The sequence below is a fragment of the Lethenteron reissneri genome, chromosome 67, assembly GCF_015708825.2.
Source record: "Lethenteron reissneri isolate LAM-NWPU_2019-01 chromosome 67, ASM1570882v1, whole genome shotgun sequence".
In the NCBI taxonomy this organism is placed as follows: Eukaryota; Metazoa; Chordata; class Hyperoartia; order Petromyzontiformes; family Petromyzontidae; genus Lethenteron; species Lethenteron reissneri.
The window spans coordinates 5272644-5300515 of NC_083845.1; the positions used below are offsets into that span (position 1 = coordinate 5272644).

Consider the following 27872-nt stretch of genomic DNA (forward strand, 5'->3'; position numbering starts at 1 on the left):
AAACAAAAAAATGCATAACTTTTCTTTGTATTAATTGTTGTCATTTGTTGATCATCCCCATGCAGAACATGTCAACAAAAAACACAAAAAAACACGTAAAGATAAGATTTTTCATTAAACAAAAAAATACATAACTTTCTTTGTATTAATTGTTGTCATTGTTGATCATCCCATGCAGAACATGTGTCAACAAAAAACACAAAAAAACAACGTAAAGATAAGATTTTTCATTAAACAAAAAAATACATAACTTTTCTTGTATTAATTGTTGTCATTTGTTGATCATCCCCATGCAGAACATGTCAACAAAAAACACAAAAAAACAACGTAAAGATAAGATTTTTCATTAAACAAAAAATACATAACTTTTCTTTGTATTAATTGTTGTCATTTGTGACCATCCCCATGCAGAACATGTCAACAAAAAACACAAAAAAACAACGTAAAGATAAGATTTTCATTAAACAAAAAATACATAACTTTTCTTTGTATTAATTGTTGTCATTTGTTGATCATCCCCATGCAGAACATGTCAACAAAAAACACAAAAAAACAACGTAAAGATAAGATTTTTCATTAAACAAAAAAATGCATAACTTTTCTTTGTATTAATTGTTGTCATTTGTTGATCATCCCCATGCAGAACATGTCAACAAAAAACACAAAAAAACAACGTAAAGAAAGATTTTTCATTAAACAAAAAATGCATAACTTTTCTTTGTATTGATTGTTGTCATTTGTTGACCATCCCCATGCAGAACATGTCAACAAAAAACACAAAAAAAAACAACGTAAAGATAAGATTTTTCATTAAACAAAAAAATGCATAACTTTTCTTTACATTGTTGATTGTTGTCATGTGTTGACCACCCCTCTGCCGGACATATCACCAACAAAAAAACTAACAACAATCGCACCCCCTCCGCGCGGCCATCGAAGCACCACAACGATCTGCCCGTGACCACCGCGTATAGGGTCCGGACCTGGAACGTCGAACGCTCCACCCGGTAGAAATCTCTGAAGGTGGCTCCCGAGTACGACGTGTGCGCTCGGCCAGGGTGGCTCCCATCATCATCATCGTGAGCCTCTCGGTCTGCCACCACCACCACCGCCGCTATTGTCAGAGCCACGTTCGAGACGGACGCCAGCTCGACAGAGGCGCCCATCAATCGACGTCGCTGCCGTCCGATACGAACTCGCCCAACAGCAATGCCAGAGCGATGCTCTCCGCCATGTCTTTAAAAAAAATTTTTACGATCGGAGGAAATAACAAGAAGATGTCTTATTGGTTCTTTCGGTAAAGTCACGTAGAAGGAAATAATAAAATAATAAAAATAAAACATTTAATAATTCTCACGACGTTTCAGCCACAACGCAAGCGGCCGTCCGCAGGTGGAGAACAGGTCTGTCGAGAAGACAGAGGTCTGAATATTTTTTATTTCCATTCTACGTGACTTTACCGAAAGAGCCAAGAAGATGAATCCCTGCAGTCACGAAAGAAGCTTTAAATCGAAACAAGAAGATGTCAGTGTCGTCGCCACTTTGCTTTGTTCATCATTTCGTTTCTTAAAGTTTTTTGTCTTCAATGCTTGCTGTTTTAGATGAAAGATCTCTCTTCTTTTTTCTCCCTGTCTCGTCTCTCTCTGTGCAGCAGCAGCAGCATCATCATCATCACCCCGAGCTCGCCGTTCAATTGAGATCATTTCCGCAGCGCTACGGTGACACCATCAAAATGACTGTCGATACAAATTTTGTTGCAGTGTTTCAGCTAAAATAAATTATTTTTTTACGTATAAGAAAATAATAGTTATTTTTTTATATATAAAAAATAATATGTATGTATATTTTAATGTATAAAAAATAATATCCCTGTAGTTAGGGGCCGTCCATAAATGACGTCACACGATTTTGGACGATTTTTGACCCCCCCCCCCCTTCGTCACACGGCGTCACAAAAAGTCAGACCCCCCCACCTCAAATATGACGTCACAAAGCTCTGCCCCCCCCCCCCCCCAAAAAAATGCTTCAAATCGCTTTAAACTATTGTCATTGTAGTGCGTATTTAATGTGGCGCTGCGCTCTGATGTTGTAGGATATAACATTTATTAAAAAGTCTATTTAATTAAGTAGAACGTGTTGTATGTTTATTTAAAGTTGCGCATTTTCATGTGACGTCACATTTCTCACCCCCCCCCCCCCCCCTTTTATTTACACATCTTCCCTGACAAAGATGGGCTGCTTTGAACCTCGTAGTACAAAACGTACCGTCTCCCTCACCAAGATGGCTGCCACAAACGTCACGTCCGGCTCCCCGCCCTGCCCCGCCCCGCCGGTGGTCTCCACGGATACGCGAGAAGCCCCGCCCCGCCCCGCCCTGCCCGTGGTCTCCACGGATACGCGAGAAGCCCCGCCCCGCCGGTGGTCTCCATGGATACGCAAGAAGCCCCGCCCCGCCCCGCCAGTGGTCTCCACGGATACGCGAGAAGCCCCGCCCCGCCCCGCCGGCGGTGCGCCATGGAGGACGCCCCGCCTCTCCGGTGGTCGCCATGGAGGACGCCCCGCCCGCCCACGGTCTCCACGGATACGCGAGAAGCCCCGCCCCCCCCTGCCGGTGGTCGCCATGGAGACGCGAGAAGCCCCGCCCCCCCCTGCCGGTGGTCGCCATGGAGACGCGAGAAGCCCCGCCCCCCCTGCCGGTGGTCGCCATGGAGACGCGAGACGCCGCCATCAGCAATGGACGCTACTCAGAGGCCGCTGTGTGTGCCGCCTGATCTGGAAGTCTACGCCGAGGCGCATGGCCTCTTCGACATCTGCAAGGCGAGTGGAGATGATCGATACAAAGTGTAACCTGTGTTTTGATTTAGTGTGCTGATCTTAAAGGTGCATTGAAAAATGTATAATACTCCCATTGTTGTTGTGGAGTGGCTCATGCAAGGTTTTGGTAGTACATGTTGTTTATGCCGTTTATGTGAAAATTCCGTCACAGTTTTTATGATCGCTTTATTCATTGCTTTCGTGGCTTTATTTTGGTGATTTCGAAAAGTGTATTGGTTTGGCCATGTTTGTGTTGTTGTAGTACAGAGTTAGACTGATGGCCTTAATCTAAGTTGTCTTGGGCTGTTGTTGTTGTTGTTTGACTTTCATGGCTTTATTTGGTGATTTCGAAAAGTGTATTGGTTTAGCCATGTTTGTGTTGTTGTAGTACAGAGTTAGACTGATGGCCTTAATCTAAGTTGTCTTGTGGTTGTTGTTGTTGTTTGACTTTTATGGCTTATTTGGTGATTTTCGAAAAGTGTATTGGTTTAGCCATGTTTGTGTTGTTGTAGTACAGAGTTAGACTGATGGCCTTAATCTAAGTTGTCTTGTGGTTGTGGTTGTTGTTGTTGTTTGACTTTTATGGCTTTATTTTGGTGATTTCGAAAAGTTTACTGGCTTAGCCATGTTTGTTTTGTTGTAGTACGGAGTTAGACTGATGGCCTTAATCTAAGTTGTCTTGTGGTTGTTGTTGTTGTTTGAGTTTCATGGCTTTATTTTGGTGATTTCGAAAAGTGTATTGGTTTAGCCATGTTTGTTTTGTTGTAGTACAGAGTTAGACTGATGGCCTTAATCTAAGTTGTCTTGTGGTTGTGGTTGTTGTTGTTGTTGACTTTATGGCTTTATTTTGGTGATTTCGAAAAGTTTACTGGTTTAGCCATGTTTGTTTTGTTGTAGTACGGAGTTAAGGACTGATGGCCTTAATCTAAGTTGTCTTGTGGTTGTTGTTGTTGTTGTTTTGACTTTTATGGCTTTATTTTGGTGATTTCGAAAAGTTTACTGGTTTAGCCATGTTTGTGTTGTTGTAGTACAGAGTTAGACTGATGGCCTTAATCTAAGTTGTCTTGTGGTTGTTGTTGTTGTTTGACTTTCTTGGCTTTATTTTGGTTATTTCGAAATGTGTATTGGTTTAGCCATGTTTGTGTTGTTGTAGTACAGAGTTAGACTGATGGCCTTAATCTAAGTTGTCTTGTGGTTGGTTGTTGTTGTTGTTTGACTTTTATGGCTTTATTTTGGTGATTTCGAAAAGTGTATTGGTTTGGCCATGTTTGTGTTGTTGTAGTACAGAGTTAGACTGATGGCCTTAATCTAAGTTGTCTTGTGGTTGTGGTTGTTGTTGTTGTTGACTTTTATGGCTTTATTTTGGTGATTTCGAAAAGTTTACTGGTTTAGCCATGTTTGTTTTGTTGTAGTACGGAGTTAAGACTGATGGCCTTAATCTAAGTTGTCTTGTGGTTGTTGTTGTGTTGTTTGACTTTTTATGGCTTTATTTTGGTGATTTCGAAAAGTTTACTGGTTTAGCCATGTTTGTGTTGTTGTAGTACGGAGTTAGACTGATGGCCTTAATCTAAGTTGTCTTGTGGTTGTTGTTGTTGTTGACTTTCTTGGCTTTATTTGGGTTATTTCGAAAAGTGTATTGGTTTAGCCATGTTTGTGTGTTGTAGTACGGAGTTAAGACTGATGGCCTTAATCTAAGTTGTCTTGTGGTTCTTGTTGTTGTTGTTGTTTGACTTTTATGGCTTTATTTTGGTGATTTCGAAAAGTTTACTGGTTTAGCCATGTTTGTTTTGTTGTAGTACGGAGTTAAGACTGATGGCCTTAATTTAAGTTGTCTTGTGGTTGTTGTTGTTGTTGTTTGACTTTCTTGGCTTTATTTTGGTTATTTCGAAATGTGTATTGGTTTAGCCATGTTTGTGTTGTTGTAGTACAGAGTTAGACTGATGGCCTTAATCTAAGTTGTCTTGTGGTTGTTGTTGGTGTTTGACTTGCATCCCACTGGGATTTTTGCACACTGCGTTGGTGTACACGGTGTTTTTTTCTGCAATATTTTGCTGTCTTTTCTTGGATTTTCTGTTTGCACTCAGTCACGTAGTCACTTTAAGATATTTTTTGTTCATGTTTTTTGTTTGTTGCGGTTGCACCCGATTCAAGAGCCGAATGGCTCACAGGGCTATACCTAATGCATGAACTTGAACTTGAGCCACGACCTCCACAACTACAACAACAACTACAACAACAACTACAACAACAACTACAACAACAACGAGGGGCAACAGACACCCGCGTGTGCTGCGTGGCCCGTGTGACGATAGGAGGCGCGAGAGTTCAAACGTTCGTGCGCTTTAAATTTCGATTTAAAGCTTTCGTGACTGCAGGGATTCATCTTCTTGGTTCTTTCGGTAAAGTCACGTAGAAGGGAAATAATAAAATAATAAAAATTAAATTATAAAATAAAAATTTTATTGAGGGTCTCTGCGTTGTCGTGTTGGTGTGACCCCGCGATTATTTGTTGCAGTTGCGTTTGCTGCCCGCCCAAATGTTTGGGGGAATGATATCGTTTGGGTCATCTTCTTGGTTCTTTCGGTAAAGTCACGTAGAAGGGAAATAATAAAAGAATAAAAATAAAATAATTCTCACGACGTTTCGGCCACAACGCAAGCAGCCGTCCTCCGGTGAAGACCAGGTCTGTCGGGGAGACAGCGAATGGTCATTCAGACACTGTCTTTCCGACAGACCTGTTCTTCACCGGAGGACGGCTGCTTGCGTTGTGGCCGAAACGTCGTGAGAATTATTTTATTATGTTTTATTTTTATTATTTTATTACTTCCCTTCTACGTGACTTTACCGAAAGAACCAAGAAGATGAATCCCTGCAGTCACGAAAGCTTCAAATCGAAATCGTTTGGGTCTTTCGGTGAAGTGACGTGGATAGGTTCAAATAAAATAACTAAAAAAACTACGACGTTTCGATCGCAAACACAAGCGGTCGTCATTAGGAAAATGTGGGGTGGGAATTGATGTCCTTTATGCAATTTGCTCTTATATATTGTTTATTTATTTATATCCATTTGTTTAGTGATTTTAATGCTGTAACCTTCTTAGCCGCCTCTACTGGACATCTGTTGGTTGGGGGGAGCTTCTTATTTTATCGGATTTCTCCAGGATAAATAAAGATTCTGAATTCTGATGCGATTCCCTCCCAGAATCTACTGGAGCAGGTGCTCATACACAAGCCCGACGACCCCATCCAGTTTTTCATCGACGCCATCAACCGCGATAACCAGGATGGTGAGGACCCCTCGTCGCCGTGACCACCGTCGCCATGACCACCGTCGCCGTGACCACCGTCGCCGTGACCACCGTCGCCGTGACCACCGTCGCCATGACCATCGTCGCCGTGACCACCGTCGCCGCATCATCGCCATCGCCGCCAAAGCTGCTGTCGCCATCATCACCTCCCTCACTGCCACCGGCATCATCCTCATGACCGGCATGATCGTCATCATCGCCATCGCGGCCGTCGCTACCGTGTGATCGGCATCGTTCTTGCTGTCATCATCACTATCATCATCATCATCACCATGATAGGCATCACTGTTGATGTCATCATCACTACCATGATCATCACTACCATCATCATCATCCCGATGATCGACATCACTGTTGATGTCATGATCACTATCATCATCATCACCATGATCGGCATCACTGTTGATGTCATAATCACTACCATCATCATCATCATCACTATCATCATCACTATCATCATCACCATGATCGGCATCACTGTTGATGTCATGATCACTATCATCATCATCATCACCAGGATCGGTATCACTGTTGATGTCATGATCACTACCATCATCATCATCACCATGATCGGCATTACTGTTGGTGTCATCATCACTACCATGATCATCACTACCATCATCATCATCATCACCATGATCGGCATCACTGTTGGTGTCATCATCACTACCATCATCATCATCACCATGATCGGCATCACTGTTAGTGTCATCATCACTATCATCATCATCATCACCATGATCGGCATCGCTGTTGGTGTCATCATCACCACCACATCACCACCACACCACCACACCACCACGCCACCACATCACCACATCACCACCACCACACCACCACACCACCACCACCACACCAACACGCCAACACGCCACCACACCATCACAACACCACACCACCACACCCACCCCACCCACACCACCACACCACCACCACAACACCACGCTAGGCTATTAGCTGAAAGGGGCACAGCATATGGCCTGTCCCCTCCCCTCTGTTTAGAAGTTGGGTTAGCGGCTACCAATGTGTTGCCCCTGACCATTACTGTGCTGTGTGATTATTAACACGACACGCATGCCGGCGAATGTTTGCAGTGCCAAGGATCCTACTACTGGGGCCTCCTGCCTCTGGCAAGACCACGATTGTAAGTCCAGCGAGTCTCTGTGACGGGTTACCCCAGGGGGGAATCTGATCCATTACCCCCCGTGTAGTATCGATAGTTCAATGTTAATATGACATTTTATTGAGGGGCAACTGTGTGTCTCGTTTTGCTGTGGTCTGGGACTGTTTTTAAATCCTTTATATTAAGTTCACTTGCCTGCTTGCTTGCGCGCTTACGACCGTGCAAATCTTTCGGTCGTTTTTTAATCCACTTCCCGTGATCCAATCGAGCTGACGTTTTGCACACAGACTCGTTGTGCGTGACAATTTATTTTCGTGAAATTTTTTTTCCAAAATTTTACACTTTTTAGGGATTTAAAAAAAAAATGTAATTACCAATTGCTTAATGCTGCCAGACAATCATCTGACCCATAGGTGGCAGCCATCTCAAGCCAGAGGACGAGAGGACTCTAGCCGCCACGCATATAAAGGATTTATAGTGAAAAACTTTGATTTTACTGGTTAATTTTTTCGTTGTGCTACCTTGCCCAAGATTGCATTTGGTGTTGTAAAATTGTCAGGAATTGATGTACTTGCAATTTGTACTCGTATACTTGTATTTATTTGTATTTATATTAGTGAATTGCGTAGATTTCTTATACTTTGCACTCCTATCGTGTTTTTGTACTGGTTGTTGCTGTAACATCCTGACCCGCGCCGACTGGACATTTGTAAAAAGAGCTTCATAGCTCATCGGATTCCTCCAAGGATAAATAAAGATTCTGATTCTGATCCACACGGTCCACGACCAGCAGTGGCCCATCGCTTCAGGCCATTGCCGATTCTTTTCGTATTCATGACGCAACGTCGATAGTGCAATCGTCATACAATTATGGGAAGAGATAACATAAAAAAAACGTGTAAACCAGGGGATTTATGTAACGTATGTGTGTTGAACTTCTTTTGCACCGTACGTAGACACACGTGCTAATAGAGGCGCCAGTGTTGAGTCTATGGGCAGTGTTGAGTCTATGGGCAGTGTTGAGTCTATGGGCAGTGTTGAGTCTATGGATAGTGTTGAGTCGATGGGTAGTGTTGAGTCTATGGGCAGGGTTGAGTCATGGGCAGTGTTGAGTCTATGAGAGTGTTGAGTTCTATGGATAGTGTTGAGTCGATGGGTAGTGTTGAGTCTATGGGCAGTGTTGAGTCTATGGGCAGTGTTGAGTCTATGGATAGTGTTGAGTCGATGGGTAGTGTTGAGTCTATGGGCAGTGTTGAGTCTATGGGCAGGTGTTGAGTCTATGGTAGTGTTGAATCTATGGGCAGTGTTGAGTCTATGGGTATGGTGAGCTATGGGCAGTGTTGAGTCTATGGGCAGTGTTGAGTCTATGGGTAGTGTTGAGTCTATGGGCAGTGGTTGAGTCTATGGGTAGTGTGAGTCTATGGGTAGTGTTGAGTCTATGGGTAGTGTTGAGTCTATGGTAGTGTTGAGTCTATGGGCAGTGTTGAGTCTATGGGTAGTGTTGAGTCTATGGGTAGTGTTGAGTCTATGGGTAGTGTTGAGTCTATGGGTAGTGTTGAGTCTATGGGCAAGTGTTGAGGTCTATGGTAGTGTTGAGTCTATGGGCAGTGTTGGGTCTATGGGTAGTGTTGAGTCTATGGGCAGTGTTGAGTCTATGGGTAGTGTTGAGTCTATGGGTAGTGTTGAATCTATGGGTAGTGTTGAGTCTGTGGGCAGTGTTGAGTCTATGGGCATGTGTTGAGTCTATGGTGCAGTGTTGAGTCTATGGATAGTGCTGAGTCTATGGATAGTGTTGAGTCTATGGATAGTGTTGAGTCTATGGATAGTGTTGAGTCTATGGGTAGTGCTGAGTCTATGGGTAGTGCTGCGTCTATGGGCAGTGTTGAGTCTAAGGGCAGTGTTGAGTCTATGGATAGTGCTGAGTCTATGGGCAGTGTGATGTAGGTATGTTGAACTTCTTTCGCACTTTACGTAGCCAACCGTGCTAATTGGAGGCGCGGGTCTGTTGGCTCTGTGTGTCCAGGCAAGGCTTGCGTGCGAGAGGCTGGGAGCGGTGCACCGTGAGCATGGACAGACTGGTCTCCAACACAAGCTCGGACTTTGCGGGAGAAGTGAGACGGCTGAAGGAAATCGGCCAGGTAAGTGGTGCGCGTTCTCACACATACACAAGAGAAAGATCCCCCGTGTAGCCTTTAGCAGGCTGTTGGGGCAAGTGCTGTTAGGAAGCACATATGAGGGCAGGTACGGCACGTGAAGAGGTGGGTGGCCAGCACCACGTCCTGCCGCTTTTGTCTGCCCAGTGCTGATATTTAACACAATATTCCAGGTACTCGTTTAAGGCTGAGTCGACCTAGCGGAGGCCCTGGAGCGGTTCAGATAACCGTCACGGATATTTTTCATGAGCGCGTTATCGGAACTCGGATCGCCAGGTTCATAGCGCAGTGCACTAACCACTACACTACCGTTCCAAAGACAAAGATCCCCCGTATAGCCTTCACAGACTGTTGGGGCAAGTGCAATGAGCGAGCACCAATGAAAGCTGGCACGACACACGAGGGGGGTGGGCGGCTAACATTTTGCCCGGCCGCCTTTGTCTCCCCAGTGGCGATGTTTTTACACACCGCACCAGGTGGTCATTTGCGGCTTATTCAACCTCGGGGAGGCCCAGGACTGGTTCAGAAAATCGTCATTGGTGGTAGCCGCCAGCGGGAATCGAACTCGGGTCGCCGAGTTCGTAGCGCAGTGCGTTAACCGCTACACTACCGCTCCCAATCCGCGCATGCAAACGCACGTGAGTGCTGCTACTCAGGACGGCTGGACTGCGTCTTAGTATGGCCCTGTTTGCCATACAACGCGTTGACCGTCCAGTGGCCTCTAGACTGGATGAAGGACCCCCCACCCCCTACCCCCTCAACACCATGCCGGTCATTGGGGTTGTTTGGCCACGATTCACCACTCACCACGCTGGTCAGCCTGGCCTGGTGAAGCGGAAGGGGGGGGAGGGATTCAGCAGCGGTTCAGACATCGCCCGCCACCGATGGCAGCCGTGACGCCAAAATTGAACTCGGGTCACGAGGCTTCACAGCGCACGCACATCCTTTATTTAAAACGCGGGAACATAGAAGTTCAGCGCAGCAGTGGAATGTCCTGCACTGCTCTCTTTTGCTCACCACGTGACCCCGTAGCCTATAGACGTGTGCACGTATGTAAGTTACACTTTTTTTGTAACCTCCGAATGTAGCCGACCATGCTAATTGGAGGTGTAGGGTAAGGGACAATACACTAAACGCAGCATCTTTGTGCGTTGTGGTTGTCCATCCAAGCACTATCCAGGCTCAAATGCTGCTTAGATTCCGAGCTCTGACAGAGATCGGGCGTGTTCCGGTTAATTTGGTGAAATGCCAGCGAGCTGTTACCTGGCGTAGTAGTAGGTGTTTACCCTTTTAAACTGGTACAAAACTGACACCTTTATTCAAGGCATCATGTTTGCAATAACCACAACACAAGTAGTCAAAAAAGCAAACAAAAGAAGCAACTCTGATAATGATAATAATATGCACTGTCCTTGAAGTTGATGGTCCACACCCGAGACGGCTTTCTTCTTTTTGTTTGCTTTTTTGACTACTTGTGTTGTGGTTATTGCAAACATGATGCCTTGAATAAAGGTGTCAGTTTTGTACCAGTTTAAAAGGGTAAAAACCTACTACTATATTTTGCCACTGGTAAAAGAGATCTCATAGTGTAAACTGTTAGCTGGCGTTTAAGTCAACCCCTTCTGCGTGCCGCGTGCATCCTGTGTGTGCATGGCTCCCGCAGGAAGTGCCGCCCGGCCTATGGGTGAGACTCGTGCAAGACAGGCTCACTGAGAACGACTGCATCAAACAGGTGCCACCTGCTGGGGCACGAGGCTCCACGTCCTCACCGTGCCTCACCCTTCCTCACCGTGCCTCTGCGGCCGCCTGGAATGCTCTTTTGTCTTCCGATATTAGGAAGCCACTGGAGCTATGCACTTTAAAATAATCATCTGGATTGGCAAACTAATTTCTTACATACGAACATACTTGATCACGACCGACCCAGAGACAAAGCGTCGACACGCACACACGCACGGAAGGGGACGTGACGATCGATGGAGAGTCCCAGCCAGACGAGTAGCGCGGGAACATCAACAAGTCAGGTGTAACCCGAATGGAAAAGGGCCTTCAGAACGTAAACTATTACGAAGCAATTTTATTTGACCAGGTAAGGCCCACTGAGCCATACTGCTCTTTTTCAGAAGTGACGGAATGGATTGTCGTCATGTGGAAATTTATAGCAGCTAAATGCTCCTTTTATTTTTTCTTCTTGGTTCTTTCGGTAAAGTCACGTAGAAGGGAAACAATAAAATAATAAAATTAAAAATATTACTTTACCGAAAGAACCAAGAAGATGAATCCCTGCAGTCACGAAAGCTTTACATCGAAATTCAGCTAAATGCTCTTAAACGCGCATTGATTATAAATGTGGAGGGAAAAACTGGAGGACCTGGAGAAAAAGTAACGAGACCACGGGCAGAACACGCGAACTGAAATGATACAGGCATCGTCAGGGACGGAATTCCCCATCGCCAGTAGGGTCACATACAAGATCGCCTGCCTCTGCCACAACGCCTTCATATCCGCCTGCCCGCCGTACCTTTCTTCATTACTGACAACTTGCAGCTCAGCACACGGCAGATGCCTGCGCAGCGCGACTCACGACCTCCTCTTGATACCAAGATCCAGGATGGTCATCACGTCTACGCGCCGCTTCTCGGTGGCAGCCCCAACATTCTGGAACGATATCCCTCTGCACATTCGCAGCATCACCTCAATCGCCTCCTTCAAGAGAGACTTAAAAACTCACCTCTACAATCATGCTTTTGAGCGACTCTGAGCTCGGCTCCGCGCCTCTGAGTTGCGGCCACTACGTCTGCAAATTTGCGCGCGTTACTAATTGAACTATTATTATTATTATTCAACCCACGATCTTCTGTATACCAGGAGAGGGAGTTAACATCTCGCCACCGCAGTCCACCACTAACACCACCCCCCCCGCCCCCCGGTGCTCTCACCTCTCGCCTCCCCCTGTCTGCATGTCGCTGCGCGGCAGGGCTGGCTGATTGAAGACTTCCCTCAGACGCGGCCACAGGCGCTGCTGCTGCAGGAGAAGGGAATCGCCCCTCGCCACGTGGGTGAGCACTGCGTTACCCCGTCACCTCACCACCGGCACTCACAGTGCAACCGGCAATCACGCTGTTAGGGTAAAGGCATTGTCCCGCAATTGCTTGTACGTATCTTGAACTTATTTCGCACCGTATCTAGCCGACCGCGCTAATCGGAGGTGCGGGGGAAGGACAACAAACTAAACACACAAAAGCAGTTTTCAATATGGATGATTTAAAAGTGCTTAGCTCTGGTGGATTCCTAAATATCAGAAGGAAGAGCGTTCCAGACGGCTACGGAAGCGCACTTGAAAGCGCGCGACGTGGTGAACGTCTTTATTCGACGACCAGCTAAAAGCCGCTGCCGCTGCGGGGATGACCGCAGTCCGCGTGATGGTGGTTTATTCTCCGTGACGAGATCAGCGAGGTGATGTGGTTCGTTTGCGGCAAGCACTTAACGTGAAATGAGGTGCGACCTTTTTTACAAGGAGTCATGTTTGCATAGACCACAATACCTGCAGTCATAATGCAATCAAAGAACATAACTCTGATAATGTGTGCACTGTCCTTGAAGTTGATTGGTCCACACCCGAGACAGCTTTCCTTAGAGCCTAGTCTCACATGGGTTGGACCAGATGACGCCAAAAGGTGCACAACTCAAAGACAATGCGCCATCAGAGTATGAGAGCTCGGGGTAAGCATTTACACCATTGGAACCTCATTTGCCAGTAAAAATATAATTGTTTTTTTACCCTTCTATTTGGCAACAAAACTGACACCTTTTTTACAAGGAGTCATGTTTACATAGACCACAATACCTGCAGTCATAATGCAAACAAAAAACATAACTCTGATAATGTGCACTGTCCTTGAAGTTGATTGGTCCACACCCGAGACAGCTTTCCTTAGAGCCTAGTCTCACATGGGTTGGACCAGATGACGCCAAAAGGCGCACAACTCAAAGACAATGCACCATCAGAGTATGAGAGCTCGGGGCAAGCATTTACACCATTGGAACCTCATTTGCCAGTAAAAATATGATAATTGTTTTTTTACCCTTCTATTTGGCAACAAAACTGACACCTTTTTTACAAGGAGTCATATTTACATAGACCACAATACCTGCAGTCATAATGCAAACAAAAAACATAACTCTGATAATGTATGCACTGTCCTTGAAGTTGATTGGTCCACACCCAAGACAGCTTTCCTTAGAGCCTAGTCTCACATGGGTTGGGCCAGATGACGCCAAAAGGCGCACAACTCTGGCATTATCAGAGTTGTGTGTTTTGTTGGCATTATGACTGCAGGTATTGTGGTCTATGTAAACATGACTCCTTGTAAAAAAGGTGTCAGTTTTGTTGCCAGATAGAAGGGTAAAAAACCAATGATCATATTTTTTACTAGAAAATGAGGTTCCAATGGTGAGGCGCGACCTTATAATAATGCCTTGCACAACAAGTTGTCCCAGAAGCTGGCATGCCACAGTTGTACTTCCGCTTTGAAAAAGGACAGAGCACTGAACGTTTCATGACAACGTGACGCCGATAGGAACACTCGGGATAAAACATTTGGGAAGATTTTGTTTGAAAAGACTGAAACAGGTGGAGGAGGGCTTCGTCACAATTCTGGCTAATCGCCTCATGAGGCTGGTTGTTGTAATCACCAGCGAAACGTCACGTTACCCGCATTGTAAGTTGCGTGGGTTTACTCTCCAACACACCGGGGTGCTGAAGTAGTCACTAATTTCGATTTAAAGCATTCGTGACTGCAGGGATTCATCTTCTTGGTTCTTTTGGTAAAGTCACGTGGAAGGGAAATAATAAAATAATAAAAATAAAACATCATAACATAATTCTCACGACGTTTCGGCTACAACGCAAGCAGCCGTCGAGGACGTGACTTTACCGAAAGAACTAAGAAGATAGTCACTAATTGGCACGTTGTGTTTACACGACACAACCTCACCTCATCGGCTGTGTCGGGTGGTGGCAGGTTTAACGATACACATTTATATTTACACAATCCAGCCCGTAAAAGAAACATTTTTTATTACAGATTGTTTGAAATAATTGCTAAATTGCGTGCGTGTTCGCGTGTGCAGTCATGCTGGATGCCCCCGACGCCGTGCTCATAGAACGCAACCAGGGCAAGCGCGTGGACCCACTCACCGGAGGTGAGAGAGGCGGCGGTGGCGACCCCCCCCGCAACAACAGCCTCACCGCCTCACTCGTGCCAAGGAGGAGTGGCGGCGGGTGGCTACGCCGTGCCGCGTTAGGGTCTGGCTGGTCAGCGTGGTTAGAGTCCGTGCCCCTGGCCTTTAACCACACTAATTGGGTAGTCTGGTTAGAAGCCAGGGGTTTCGCCGGGGTATAACCGGTGAGTGTGGTGAGAAGCCAGGGGTACGGCTGGGGTATAATTGGGTCATGTGGTTAGAATCCAGGGGAACGGCTGGGGTATAATCGGCGAGTGTGGTTAGAAGCCAGGGGTTTGGCTGGGGTATAATTGGGTTTCAATTTCAAAAACAGTGCGTACATGATCAGAGTTGTCTTTTTGTTTGCATTTTGACCGCAAGTGTTGTGGTTAATGCAAACATGATCCCTTGTATAAAGGTGTCAGTTTTGTTGCCAGATAAAAGGGTTAAAAACCTCTTACTATAACTGCAGATTATGTCTATAAGTAACGGTTCCCTGGGTAATAAGAGTGTCACGGAGAGCAAAAAGGCACTCGTAATTTGATTTGACAAACAAATGTAGATCATATTCTTAGGTTTTTTCGGTAAAGTCACGTAGGTAAAAAATTAAAATTAATAAAAGTAAAATAAAATAAACCATTCACTTGATACAGCTGTCGGGCTGTGACGGTTCCACCTGAAGACGGAAGCTTGTGTTGCCTCCGAAACGTCGTGATTTTTATTTTATTTTACTTTTATTAATTTACATTTTTTACCTACGTGACTAAAAACCTAAGAATATGAATCCTTGCAGTCACGAAAGCTTCAAATCTAAAATGTAGATCATTGCACGATCGCGGGTTGCGCGCGCGCGTGCGTGCGTGTGTGTCTCCGCGAAAGGGGAGCGGTAGTGTAGCGGTTATCCCGCTGCGCTATGGACCTGGCGACCCGGGTTCGATTCTCGCTCACGGCTAACACCAGTGACGATTTCTGAACCGATCCTGGGCCTCCCCTAGGTCGACTCAGCCTTAAATGAGTACCTGGTGCGGTGTGTAAACATCGCCCACTGGGGAGACAAAGGCGGTCGGGCGTGGTGCTGGCCACCCACCCCCTCGTGTACCGTTCCGGCCTTCATAGGTGCTCGCTAACAGCACTTGCCCCTACAGTCTGTTAAGGCTATACGGGGGATCTTTGTCTTTTGTCTCCACGGCAGACGTGTACCACGCCACCTTCGCCTGGCCCAGTGAGCCAAGCGTGCGCGCCCGCCTGCTTGCGCCGCCGGGCATCTCCGAGGAGCGCACGGCGGAGCGGCTGCGGTGCCACCGCAGGGACGCGTGGTCCGTCGAGGCCTGCTACCCCAGCTACCTGCGCAGCGTCAACGCCGACCAGCCGGCGCCCGACCTGCTGGCACAAGGCAAGCCAGCTATGGCTGCAAAGTTTGGTCGTGCATGTTACGTGTGTATCGTTTATAGTTAAATTTGAATCACAGTTCCTATGATCACCGTTACGTTGTATTGTTGGTTCTTTCGGTAAAGTCACGTAGAAGGGAATTTACCAAAAGAACCAAGAATATGAATCCCTGCAGTCACGAACGCTTTAAATCAAACTTCACTGTTATATTGTTTTTATAGCTTTATTTTGGTTATTTTGAAAACGTTTTGGTTTAGCCATGTTTAGCCTTGTTTGTTTGTTGTAGTAGGCCTGATAACTTTAATCTAAATTGTCTTATGGTTGTTATTGTTTGACTTGCATTTCCACTGGGATTTTTGCATACAGCGTTGATATACGGTGTTTTTTCTGGAAGACTTTGCTGTTTTTTCCTGGATTTTTTCTGTTGCGTGTAGTCACTTTAAGATGTTTCTTGTTCATGTTTTTGTTTGTCGCGGTTGCACCCGAGTCAAGAGCCGCATGGCTCACAGGGTTATACCTAATAAATGAAACTGAAACTGAAAAAAACTGAAGCGCCATCGCACACGCTCAGGAGAATTACTAAACTAAACTATGAACTATAAGCAATTTTGATTTTAGCAGTTAAGGCCCACTGAGCAATGTAGCTCTTTTGTCACAAGCGACCTGGCCATCACAAATGATGGCCCAGCAAAGTGGCTTATCATCGTGTGGAAATTTATAGCAGTAGCTAATCACTAAACACATGTTGCTTCTAAATGTGCACGGAAAAACCCGAGGATCCGTAGAATAATCCACGCGACCACGGGGAGAGAGAGCGAGAGAGAGACACGCAAACTCCAAATATACAGCAGCAGGCGTCAGGGTCAGGATCGAACCCGCGACCTCCTGCACACCAGGCGAGGTAGTTAACATCTCCTAGCCACCGTGATGCTGATGAGAGAGAGACACGCAAACTCCAAATACACAGCAGCAGGCGTCAGTGTCGGGATCGAACCCACGACCTCCTGTACACCAGGCGAGGTAGTTAACATCTCCTAGCCACCATGATGATGATGAGAGAGAGAGACACGCAAACTCCAAATATACAGCAGGCGTCGGAGTCGGGATCGAACCCACGACCTCCTGCACACCAGGCGAGGTAGTTAACATCTAGCCACCGTGATGATGATGAGAGAGAGAGAGACACGCAAACTCCAAATATACAGCAGCAGGCGTCAGTGTCGGGATCGAACCCACGACCTCCTGTACACCAGGCGAGGTAGTTAACATCTCCTAGCCACCGTGATGATGATGAGAGAGAGAGACACGCAAACTCCAAATATACAGCAGGCGTTGGGGTCGGGATCGAACCCACGACCTCCTGCACACCAGGCGAGGTAGTTAACATCTAGCCACCGTGATGATGATGAGAGAGAGAGAGACACGCAAACTCCAAATATACAGCAGCAGGCGTCAGGGTCGCGATCGAACCCACGACCTCCTGTATGTTATTTATTATAGCTTTCCATTTGCCTCCATAACTCCCGGATGCTGCACCTGCAAAACTGGAGATGCTTGCACTTTGGCAAGAAACATTTTCGAAGGCGCCCGCTGAGCGAAAGAAAAAATCAACCCGTAAAAACAAAGTTTTTCACTATAAATCCTTTATATGCGTGGCATCGGTTTTATTTTATTATTCATTTCTGTTTTTCTTGAGTAAGAGTTTAATTTTTATCACATTGGTATTTGAAATAAAATATGAATTTTTTTTTTCCTAAAAAGTGGAAAATTTGGGGAAAAAAATTTCACGAAAATAAATTGTCACGCACAACGAGTCTGTGTGCAAAATGTCAGCTCGATTGGATCACGGGAAGTGGGTTAAAAAACGACCGAAAGATTTGCACGGTCGTAAGCAAGCAAGCAAGCAAGCGAACTTAATATAAAGGATTAAAAAAACGGCGTCCGCAATAAGCGTACACGTCGACGGTGTGTTTCTCTCGTCCCGTCAGTGCTGACGCTTGTGGCGGAGCGCGAGCGGCCTCTGGGGCCCGGCACGGCCCGCCTGCTCCTGCTGGGGCCTCCCGGCAGCGGCAAAGACCTCCAGGCCTCGCGTCTCGCACTCAAGTACGGCCTGCTCAACGGTGGGTGAAGCCCCGGGCGGCCGCGTCGTTACAACGCGGTTTCCCCAAGTTGTCGACAACGAATTATTTTCTTGAGCTGCGCGGCTGAGCGGAGTGGATACATGAGCACGCAGTGATACAGAAACGCAACGGTGGCGTACCCTGAGTTATTTGCCCGGCTATCTCACCGCGTGTGTACGTAGTACATCGTATCTCGCCAAACTTTACGCTTACAGCATTTGTGGGGAATCTGTCTTCTCGCTCGATGCGTTTTTTGCTTCACGCGACGTTTTTCAGGAAACGCATCTACTACCACCGCGTTCAATGAGGGCTTTCCGTACGGGAGCCGTGGAAAATTTTTCCTTTACTGAGGGCCGAATATGCCTTTCAAACACCAGTGGAGGATGGCGGTCATCGTCATCGTCATTGTTGTTGTGAGTTGCGCAGTGTCATACAGGAAGCTGCTGTTGGAGGCCGCGGCCGGTGAGAGCGCGACGGGCCAGGCGGTCAAGATGCACCTTGAGAGCCGGCGACCAGGTGACCACAACTGTCATGTCGCTTGGCCAAGCTGGCTAGCCAATGGGTGATCTGTTTAGCGAGGTAACTGCAGTGAGCAGCAGTCAGGTAACCTCAACTGTGAGGTCGCTTGACCAAGCTGACTAGCCAATCGGTGATGTGTTTAGCCAGGTAACTGCAGTGAGCAGCAGTCAGGTGACCACAACTGTCATGTCGCTTGGCCAAGCTGGCTAGCCAATGGGTGATCTGTTTAGCCAGGTAACTGCAGTGAGCAGCAGTCAGGTGACCGCAACTGTGAGGTCGCTTGACCAAGCTGGCTAGCCAATGGGTGATCTGTTTAGTCAGGTAACTGCAGTGAGCAGCAGTCATGTGACCGCTACTGTCATGTCGCTTGGCCAAGCTGGCTAGCCAATGGGTGATCTGTTTAGTCAGGTAACTGCAGTGACCACAGGTCAGGTGACCGCAAATGTCATGTCGCTTGACCAAGCTGGCTAGCCAATGGGTGATCTGTTTAGTCAGGTAACTGCAGTGACCAGCAGTCAGGTGACCACAACTGTGAGGTCGCTTGGCCAAGCTGGCTAGCCAATGGGTGATCTGTTTAGCCAGGTAACTGCAGTGAGCAGCAGTCAGGTGACCTCAACTGTCATGTCGCTTGACCAACCTGGCTAGCCAATGGGTGATCTGTTTAGTCAGGTAACTGCAGTGAGCAGCAGTCATGTGACCTCAACTGTGAGGTCGCTTGGCCAAACTGGCTAGCCAATGGGTGATCTGTTTAGCCAGGTAACTGCAGTGAGCAGCAGTCAGGTGACCTCAACTGTCATGTCGCTTGACCAACCTGGCTAGCCAATGGGTGATCTGTTTAGTCAGGTAACTGCAGTGAGCAGCAGTCATGTGACCTCAACTGTGAGGTCGCTTGGCCAACCTGGCTAGCCAATGGGTGATCTGTTTAGCCAGGTAACTGCAGTGAGCAGCAGTCAGGTGACCGCAACTGTCATGTCGCTTGGCCAAACTGGCTAGCCAATGGGTGATCTGTTTAGCCAGGTAACTGCAGTGAGCAGCAGTCATGTGACCACAACTGTGAGGTCGCTTGGCCAAGCTGGCTAGCCAATGGGTGATCTGTTTAGCCAGGTAACTGCAGTGAGCAGCAGTCATGTGACCACAACTGTGAGGTCGCTTGGCCAAGCTGGCTAGCCAATGGGTGATCTGTTTAGCCAGGTAACTGCAGTGAGCAGCAGTCATGTGACCACAACTGTGAGGTCGCTTGGCCAAGCTGGCTAGCCAATGGGTGATCTGTTTAGCCAGGTAACTGCAGTGAGCAGCAGTCAGGTGACCTCAAGTGTCATGTCGCTTGGCCAAGCTGGCTAGCCAATGGGTGATCTGTTTAGCCAGGTAACTGCAGTGAGCAGCAGTCAGGTGACCTCAACTGTCATGTCGCTTGGCCAAGCTGGCTAGCCAATGGCAATGGGTGATCTGTTTAGCCAGGTAACTGCAGTGAGCAGCAGTCATGTGACCTCAACTGTCATGTCGCTTGGCCAAGCTGGCTAGCCAATGGGTGATCTGTTTAGCCAGGTAACTGCAGTGAGCAGCAGTCAGGTGACCTCACTTGCCAACCAGGTGATAAGTGCTGACCGGCAGGAAGGTGAACCACACTGGACATCTGTGAGAAAGAGCGTTATAGCTCATCGGATTCCTTCAGCATAAATAGATATTCTGATTCTGACCATCAGTCGGATGGCCTCGCTATTAGTCGTGTGTCGAGGTGACGGGGTGGCTTGGAGGTCAGAGTGCAGAGCTGTTACTGCTGAGATCCTGGGTTCGAATCCACATCTGACTAAGCCGGGGTCTCATTTGTAGCGAGTGTGATGGTCTCAGTCTGGTCATCAATCACGTCCAATACGGTTTGCACGTTATTTGGCTAAATTCGAGATCCGAGAATAAAAAAAAATAACATTAATGTGGTCATCACGTGATGAACGTTGCTCCTGGTAACAGAGGGAGTTTGAAAATGCTGACTTCTCTCCGCTCCCCACTCCCCCCCCCCCCCCCCCCCCCACTGTGTGAACTGGGTCAAAGTGTAACGTGTTCGTTTAACACGTAGGCTTTCGCGACCAATATCATCCATAAGAGGTTTCTTTGGTTAGATCACGTAAATATATAAATGTGTCGTTAAACCCGCCACCACCCGACACAGCCAACTAGTGAGGGTTGTCATGTAAACAGAACGTGCCCAATTCGTCACTAGTACAGCACTAGTGTATAGTGTAGTGTATAGTGTAGTGTATAGTAGTGTAGTGTATAGTAGTGTAGTGTATAGTGTAGTGTATAGTGTAGTGTATAGTAGTGTATAGTGTAGTGTATAGTGTAGTGTAGTATATAGTGTAGTGTATAGTAGTGTATAGTGTAGTGTATAGTGTAGTGTATAGTGTAGTGTATAGTGTAGTGTATAGTGTAGTGTATAGTAGTCTATAGTGTATAGTGTAGTATATAGTGTAGTGTATAGTAGTGTATAGTGTAGTGTATAGTGTAGTGTATAGTGTAGTGTATAGTGTAGTGTATAGTGTAGTGTATAGTAGTCTATAGTGTATAGTGTAGTATATAGTGTAGTGTATAGTAGTGTATAGTGTAGTGTATAGTGTAGTGTATAGTGTAGTGTATAGTGTAGTGTATAGTAGTCTATAGTGTATAGTGTAGTATATAGTGTAGTGTATAGTAGTGTATAGTGTAGTGTATAGTGTAGTGTATAGTGTAGTGTATAGTGTAGTGTATAGTGTAGTGTATAGTAGTCTATAGTGTATAGTGTAGTATATAGTGTAGTGTATAGTAGTGTATAGTGTAGTGTATAGTGGAGTAGTGTATAGTGGAGTAGTGTATAGTGTAGTGTTTAGTGTAGTATATAGTGTAGTGTGTAGTGTATAGTGGAGTAGTGTATAGTGTAGTGTATAGTGTAGTGTATAGTGTAGTGTATAGTGTAGTGTACAGTGTAGTGTATGGTGTAGTATACTAGTACAGCACACTGGTGTGTTGGAGAGCCAAGCCACAACATTTACAATTTGAGTACGACGTCTCGCCAGTAATTACAACCAGCTTCATCAGGCGACAGCCAGATTTGTGGAGAAGTCCACCTGTTTCGTTCCTTATATAGAGGCGTACATGTGGGGACCACACTTCTGCACTCTTGAGTCAAGGCACATTATGCATGCGCATCATGCGGGCACTTTGATCTTGTCCTTCTTGTCAAATTGTGTATTAAAATATCCGTACCAATGGTAATCCTTATTGAATTATGGTGGCCTGTATAGGCATGCATTTAAACATTGTATTATTTGATAATTCACTTCCACGCAGCACTAAGTCGGTAGCTATCCAAACGGTTAAAATTATTTTACTTTCTTTCAATTTCGATAGATTCTCTAATTAGTCTTGGCCAGTAGTAGCTAGTTTTGCACAGAACTTCAACATTATCAAAATCACCATTGGAACCTCATTTGCCAGTAAAAAATATGATAATTGTTTTTTTACCCTTCTATCTGGCAACAAAACTGACACCTTGTACAAAAAAGGTGTCAGTTCTGGCAACAAAACTGACACCTTGTACAAAAAAGGTGTCAGTTTTGTTGCCAGATAGAAGGGTAAAAAACCAATTATCATATTTTTACTGGCAAATGAGGTTCCAATGGTGTAAATGCTTACCCCGAGCTCTCATACTCTGATGATGCATTGTCTTTGAGTTGTGCGCCTTTTGGCGTCATCTGGTCCAACACCATGTGAGACTAGGCTCTAAGGAAAGCTGTCTCGGGTGCGGACCAATCAATTTCAAGGACAGTGCATACATTATCAGAGTTGTGTTTTTTTTTTGCATTCCGACCTTAGGTGTATTGTGGTCAATGCAAACACATGACTCCTTGTAAAAAAGGTGTCAGTTTTGTTGCCAGATAGAAGGGTAAAAAAACAATTATCATTATCAAAATCAATTGAGTGTCCTTGTAGGTGAACACGCGCGTGTCGTCCGGTGACTCCTCCGCGGGGGGGGAAGTTCGGTGACCCCCCCTGCCCCCCCCCCCCCCCCCGCTTGGTGTCACCTTCCGTGCCGGCGCCGTGCAGTGCCGGACCTGCTGGTGGCTGGGCTGCTGGCGGAGCGGCTGAGGGGGCGCGAGGCGACGGCGCGGGGCTGGGTGCTGCACGGGCCGCTGCACGTCGCCGAGCAGCTGGCGCTGCTGCAGTCCGACGGCATCTTCCCCAACCGGTGCGGCCTCGGCGCCTGCCGCCCGCAACCCGTAGCCTACAGCCCACCACCCATAGCCCACAGCCCACAGCCCACAGCCCACCACCCACAGCCCACCACCCACAGCCCACCACCCATAGCCCACCACCCACAGCCCACCACCCACAGCCCACAGCCCACAGCCCACAGCCCACCACCCATAGCCCACAGCCCACAGCCCACAGCCCACCACCCACAGCCCACCACCCACAGCCCACCACCCACAGCCCACCACCCACAGCCCACCACCCACAGCCCACCACCCATAGCCCACCACCCACAGCCCACCACCCACAGCCCACCACCCATAGCCCACCACCCACAGCCCACCACCCACAGCCCACCACCCACAGCCCACCACCCACAGCCCACCACCCACAGCCCACCACCCACAGCCCACCACCCACAGCCCACCACCCATAGCCCACCACCCATAGCCCACCACCCACAGCCCACCACCCACAGCCCACCACCCACAGCCCACCACCCACAGCCCACCACCCACAGCCCACCACCCACAGCCCACCACCCACAGCCCACCACCCACAGCCCACCACCCATAGCCCACCACCCATAGCCCACCACCCACAGCCCACCACCCATAGCCCACCACCCATAGCCCACCACCCATAGCCCACCACCCACAGCCCACCACCCACAGCCCACCACCCACAGCCCACCACCCATAGCCCACCACCCACAGCCCACCACCCATAGCCCACCACCCACAGCCCACCATCCATAGCCCACCACCCATAGCCCACCACCCACAGCCCACCACCCACAGCCCACCACCCACAGCCCACCACCCATAGCCCACCACCCACAGCCCACCACCCATAGCCCACCACCCACAGCCCACCACCCACAGCCCACCACCCATAGCCCACCACCCATAGCCCACCACCCACAGCCCACCACCCATAGCCCACCACCCATAGCCCACCACCCATAGCCCACCACCCACAGCCCACCACCCACAGCCCACCACCCATAGCCCACCACCCATAGCCCACCACCCACAGCCCACCACCCATAGCCCACCACCCATAGCCCACCACCCATAGCCCACCACCCACAGCCCACCACCCACAGCCCACCACCCACAGCCCACCACCCACAGCCCACCACCCACAGCCCACCACCCATAGCCCACCACCCATAGCCCACAACCCACAGCCCACCACCCACAGCCCACCACCCACAGCCCACCACCCACAGCCCACCACCCACAGCCCACCACCCATAGCCCACCACCCACAGCCCACCACCCACAGCCCACCACCCACAGCCCACCACCCACAGCCCACCACCCACAGCCCACCACCCATAGCCCACAACCCACAGCCCACCACCCACAGCCCACCACCCACAGCCCACCACCCATAGCCCACAACCCACAGCTAACAGCCAACCACCCATAGCCCACAACCCACAGCTAACAGCCAACCACCCATAGCCCACAACCCACAGCTAACAGCCAACCACCCATAGCCCACAACCCACAGCTAACAGCCAACCACCCATAGCCCACAACCCACAGCTAACAGCCAACCACCCATAGCCCACAACCCACAGCTAACAGCCAACCACCCATAGCCCACAACCCACAGCTAACAGCCAACCACCCATAGCCCACAACCCACAGCTAACAGCCAACCACCCATAGCCCACAACCCACAGCTAACAGCCAACCACCCATAGCCCACAACCCACAGCTAACAGCCAACCACCCATAGCCCACAACCCACAGCTAACAGCCAACCACCCATAGCCCACAACCCACAGCTAACAGCCAACCACCCATAGCCCGCAACCCACAGCTAACAGCCAACCACCCATAGCCCGCAACCCACAGCTAACAGCCAACCACCCATAGCCCACAGCCCACAGCTAACAGCCCACAGCCAACCGCCCATCATCTACAGCCCACAGCTAACAGCCAACAGCCCCCAGCCCACCACCCATAGCCCACAGCCAACAGCTAACAGCCCGCAACCCACAGCCAACCGCCCATCATCTACAGCCCACAGCTAACAGCCAACAGCCCCCAGCCCACCACCCATAGCCCACAGCCAACAGCTAACAGCCCGCAACCCACAGCTAACAGCCCGCAGCTGACAACCCAACAGCCCCGCAGCCCACAAACGTTACTCGCCGATGACTCATTTGCGAAAACTCAACCGTGTGAAAAGTTGGCAGGACCCTCTTGAAAAAGAGTCTGCGGACTCAGCGAGGCTTTCCACACAAGAGACCCATCGACTCACACCGAGATCCATAGCCTCACAGACACCCAGCGCCTCACTTAGATAAACACGGACTCACACAGTGATCCGTAGACCAAACTATTACGCCCGCTACTTCTGTGCGGCCTCTTTATATGCGCGCTCGCATGCAGACGCTGTGTGAAAGTCACAATCGTGAGTCGTGTACCTTCGTGCTGTTTATTTGAGTTTGTGTCTTTGCGTTTGTGTCTTTGTGTTTGTGCTTAACTACCCCAGGGTGTTCATCCTCGACGTGCCGGACGACACGGCCGTGGAGCGCACGTCGCTGCGGAAGACGGACCCCGTGACGGGCGAGCGGTACGCGCGCCGCACAACGAACAACCACGGGCCTCCCGCTGTTGACTCCGGGGAGAGGTTCACCGAGTCCGGGACTCCCTCTCAGGACGAGGCGCTGGGTTGGGAATGTTTTGGCCAGTCGCGTGAAATGGGCTGACGTGCGGGCGTGGGCCGCCAGCGGGGTCTATGGCACGCGAGGTAGTCTGTACGCGTGTGTGTTGAACCTCTTTCACACCGTACGTAGCCAACCGTGCTAATCGGAGGTGCAGTGTTGAGTCTTTGGGTAGTGGATGTCTATGGGCAGTGTTGAGTCTGTGGGTAGTGTTGAGTCTATTGGCAGTGTTGAGTGTGGGTAGTGTTGAGTCTATTGGCAGTGTTGAGTCTGTGGGTAGTGTTGAGTCTTTGGGTAGTGGAAGTCTATGGGCAGTGTTGAGTCTGTGGGTAGTGTTGAGTCTATTGGCAGTGTTGAGTCTATGGGTAGTGTTGAGTCGATGGGTAGTGTTGAGTCTATGGGTAGTGTTGAGTCTGTGGGTAGTGTTGAGTCTGTGGGCAGTGTTGAGTCTATGGGCAGTGTTGAGTCTATGGGCAGTGTTGAGTCTATGGGCAGTGTTGAGTCTATGGGCAGTGTTGAGTCTATGGGCAGTGTTGAGTCTATGGGCAGTGTTGAGTCTATGGGCAGTGTTGAGTCTGTGGGTAGTGTTGAGTCTATGGGCAGTGTTGAGTCTATGGGTAGTGTTGAGTCTATGGGCAGTGTTGAGTCTATGGGAAGTGGAAGCCTATGGGTAGTGTTGAGTCTATGGGCAGTGTTGAGTCTATGGGCAGTGTTGAGTCTATGGGCAGTGTTGAGTCTATGGGTAGTGTTGAGTCTATGGGCAGTGTTGAGTCTATGGGCAGTGTTGAGTCTATGGGAAGTGGAAGCCTATGGGTAGTGTTGAGTCTATGGGCAGTGTTGAGTCTATGGGTAGTGTTAGTCTATGGGCAGTGTTGAGTATATGGGCATTGTTAGTCTATGGGCAGGATGTATGTTGAACTTCTTTCGCACCGTACGTAGCCGACGGCGCGGTTCGTACGCGCGGTAGTCTGCGCACCACGCGAGTAGTTGCGCCTCACCCTTGAACCCCGTAAAAAAATAACAACGGGCGTCGTGCCCTTTAACCGCGGTGCATCGCCGCCGTCGCGGTCACGGTGGTCGCGTGCAGGTACCACGAGATATTCCGCCCGGCCCCAGACGGCGCCGTCTGGGCCCGCTGCCGCCAGCACCCGCGCGACTCGGAGGCCGAGGTACGCGAGCGCCTGCGCGAGTTCCGCTCGCTGGTGGCACCCGCTCGGCTCCTGCATCCGCGCGCCGTCCTCGTCAACGCCGACAGAGACCCCCACACCGTGCTGGAGCACTTGGAGAGCCGCCTCGTCAACGCCTTGCCCGTCAACGCCTTGCCCGCCAACGCCCGCGAGGGCGACTAGCGGCTCGGGTGGGCGGGGGGAGGGGTCGGGGCGACTGAGTTTGCAGCATTGACTAGTGGCTGTCAAGAGTAGGCGAGTGATGGGGATGACCCGGAGGATCAAGTGATTGGCAGATTGCTCAACGGGATGACTAGTCACTCGCCGACACGGTGATGTGGAAGTAAAGACGATGGCCAACAGCTGAAGGGGGTGCTCAGGGACTCGAGGGTGAGATGTTAACTCTCTCGCCTGGTGTGCAGGAGGTCGTGGGTTCGATCCTGATCCTGACGCCTGCTGCTGCTGTGTATTTGGAGTTTGCGTGTCTCTCTCTCATCATCATCACCGTGACTAGGAGATGTTAACTCCCTCGCCTGGTGTGCAGGAGGTCGTGGGTTCGATCCTGACCCTGACGCCTGCTGCTGTATATTTGGAGTTTGTGTCTCTCTTTTCCCTGTGGTCGCGTGGATTTTTCTCCGGGTCCTCCGGTTTTCCCCTCCACATTTAGAATCAACAACACGCATTTAAAGTATTTGGCTGCTTATATAAATGTCCACTTGATAAGCCACTTAGTTGAGCTATAATTTATGGCCATGTCGCTTTTTAAAAAGAGCTGTACCGCTCAGTGGGCCTTGCCTGGTAAAATTTAAAAAAATTGCATTGTTTTTTTTTTTGGCCGATCATAAAAATAAATATTTGCTCAAAAGCCTATCTCCTCGCATGTGAAGGCTTTCTCCGGGCACTCTCGCAAGCACACACTCAAGTCATTGGCCAAACATCCCAAGCAGGACCTTTGCTGAAAAGAGCCTTCAGGACCTTGCCCGGTGAAATAAAGGACACTGTCAGAGCATTATTAAGTCCAAACTACGACTGTCTTTATTAAAACCTTGTCTACAGAGTATTTTACAGACAAACGGTGTTGCACGTCTACTTTCTAGCCTCAGCAAAAATCACATTTGGTAAGAAAAGGCACAATGTAAGCGAGATG

At 48.6% G+C, this 27872-nt stretch overlaps 1 protein-coding gene across 1 annotated transcript; it reads left to right on the forward strand.

Moving 5' to 3' along the window:
• The first annotated feature begins 2691 nt into the window (after positions 1 to 2691).
• LOC133360161 (adenylate kinase 8-like) lies at positions 2692 to 27593 on the forward strand. The gene is given in 14 exon segments (XM_061578760.1): positions 2692 to 2817; positions 6017 to 6101; positions 7217 to 7266; positions 9269 to 9304; positions 9306 to 9383; positions 11062 to 11130; positions 12376 to 12457; positions 14532 to 14603; positions 15814 to 16014; positions 17999 to 18130; positions 18557 to 18646; positions 22727 to 22868; positions 25388 to 25468; positions 26647 to 27593. Coding segments are annotated over 14 exon segments (1464 nt in total). The 5' UTR covers positions 2692 to 2733; the 3' UTR covers positions 26909 to 27593.
• Positions 27594 to 27872: the final 279 nt, after the last annotated feature.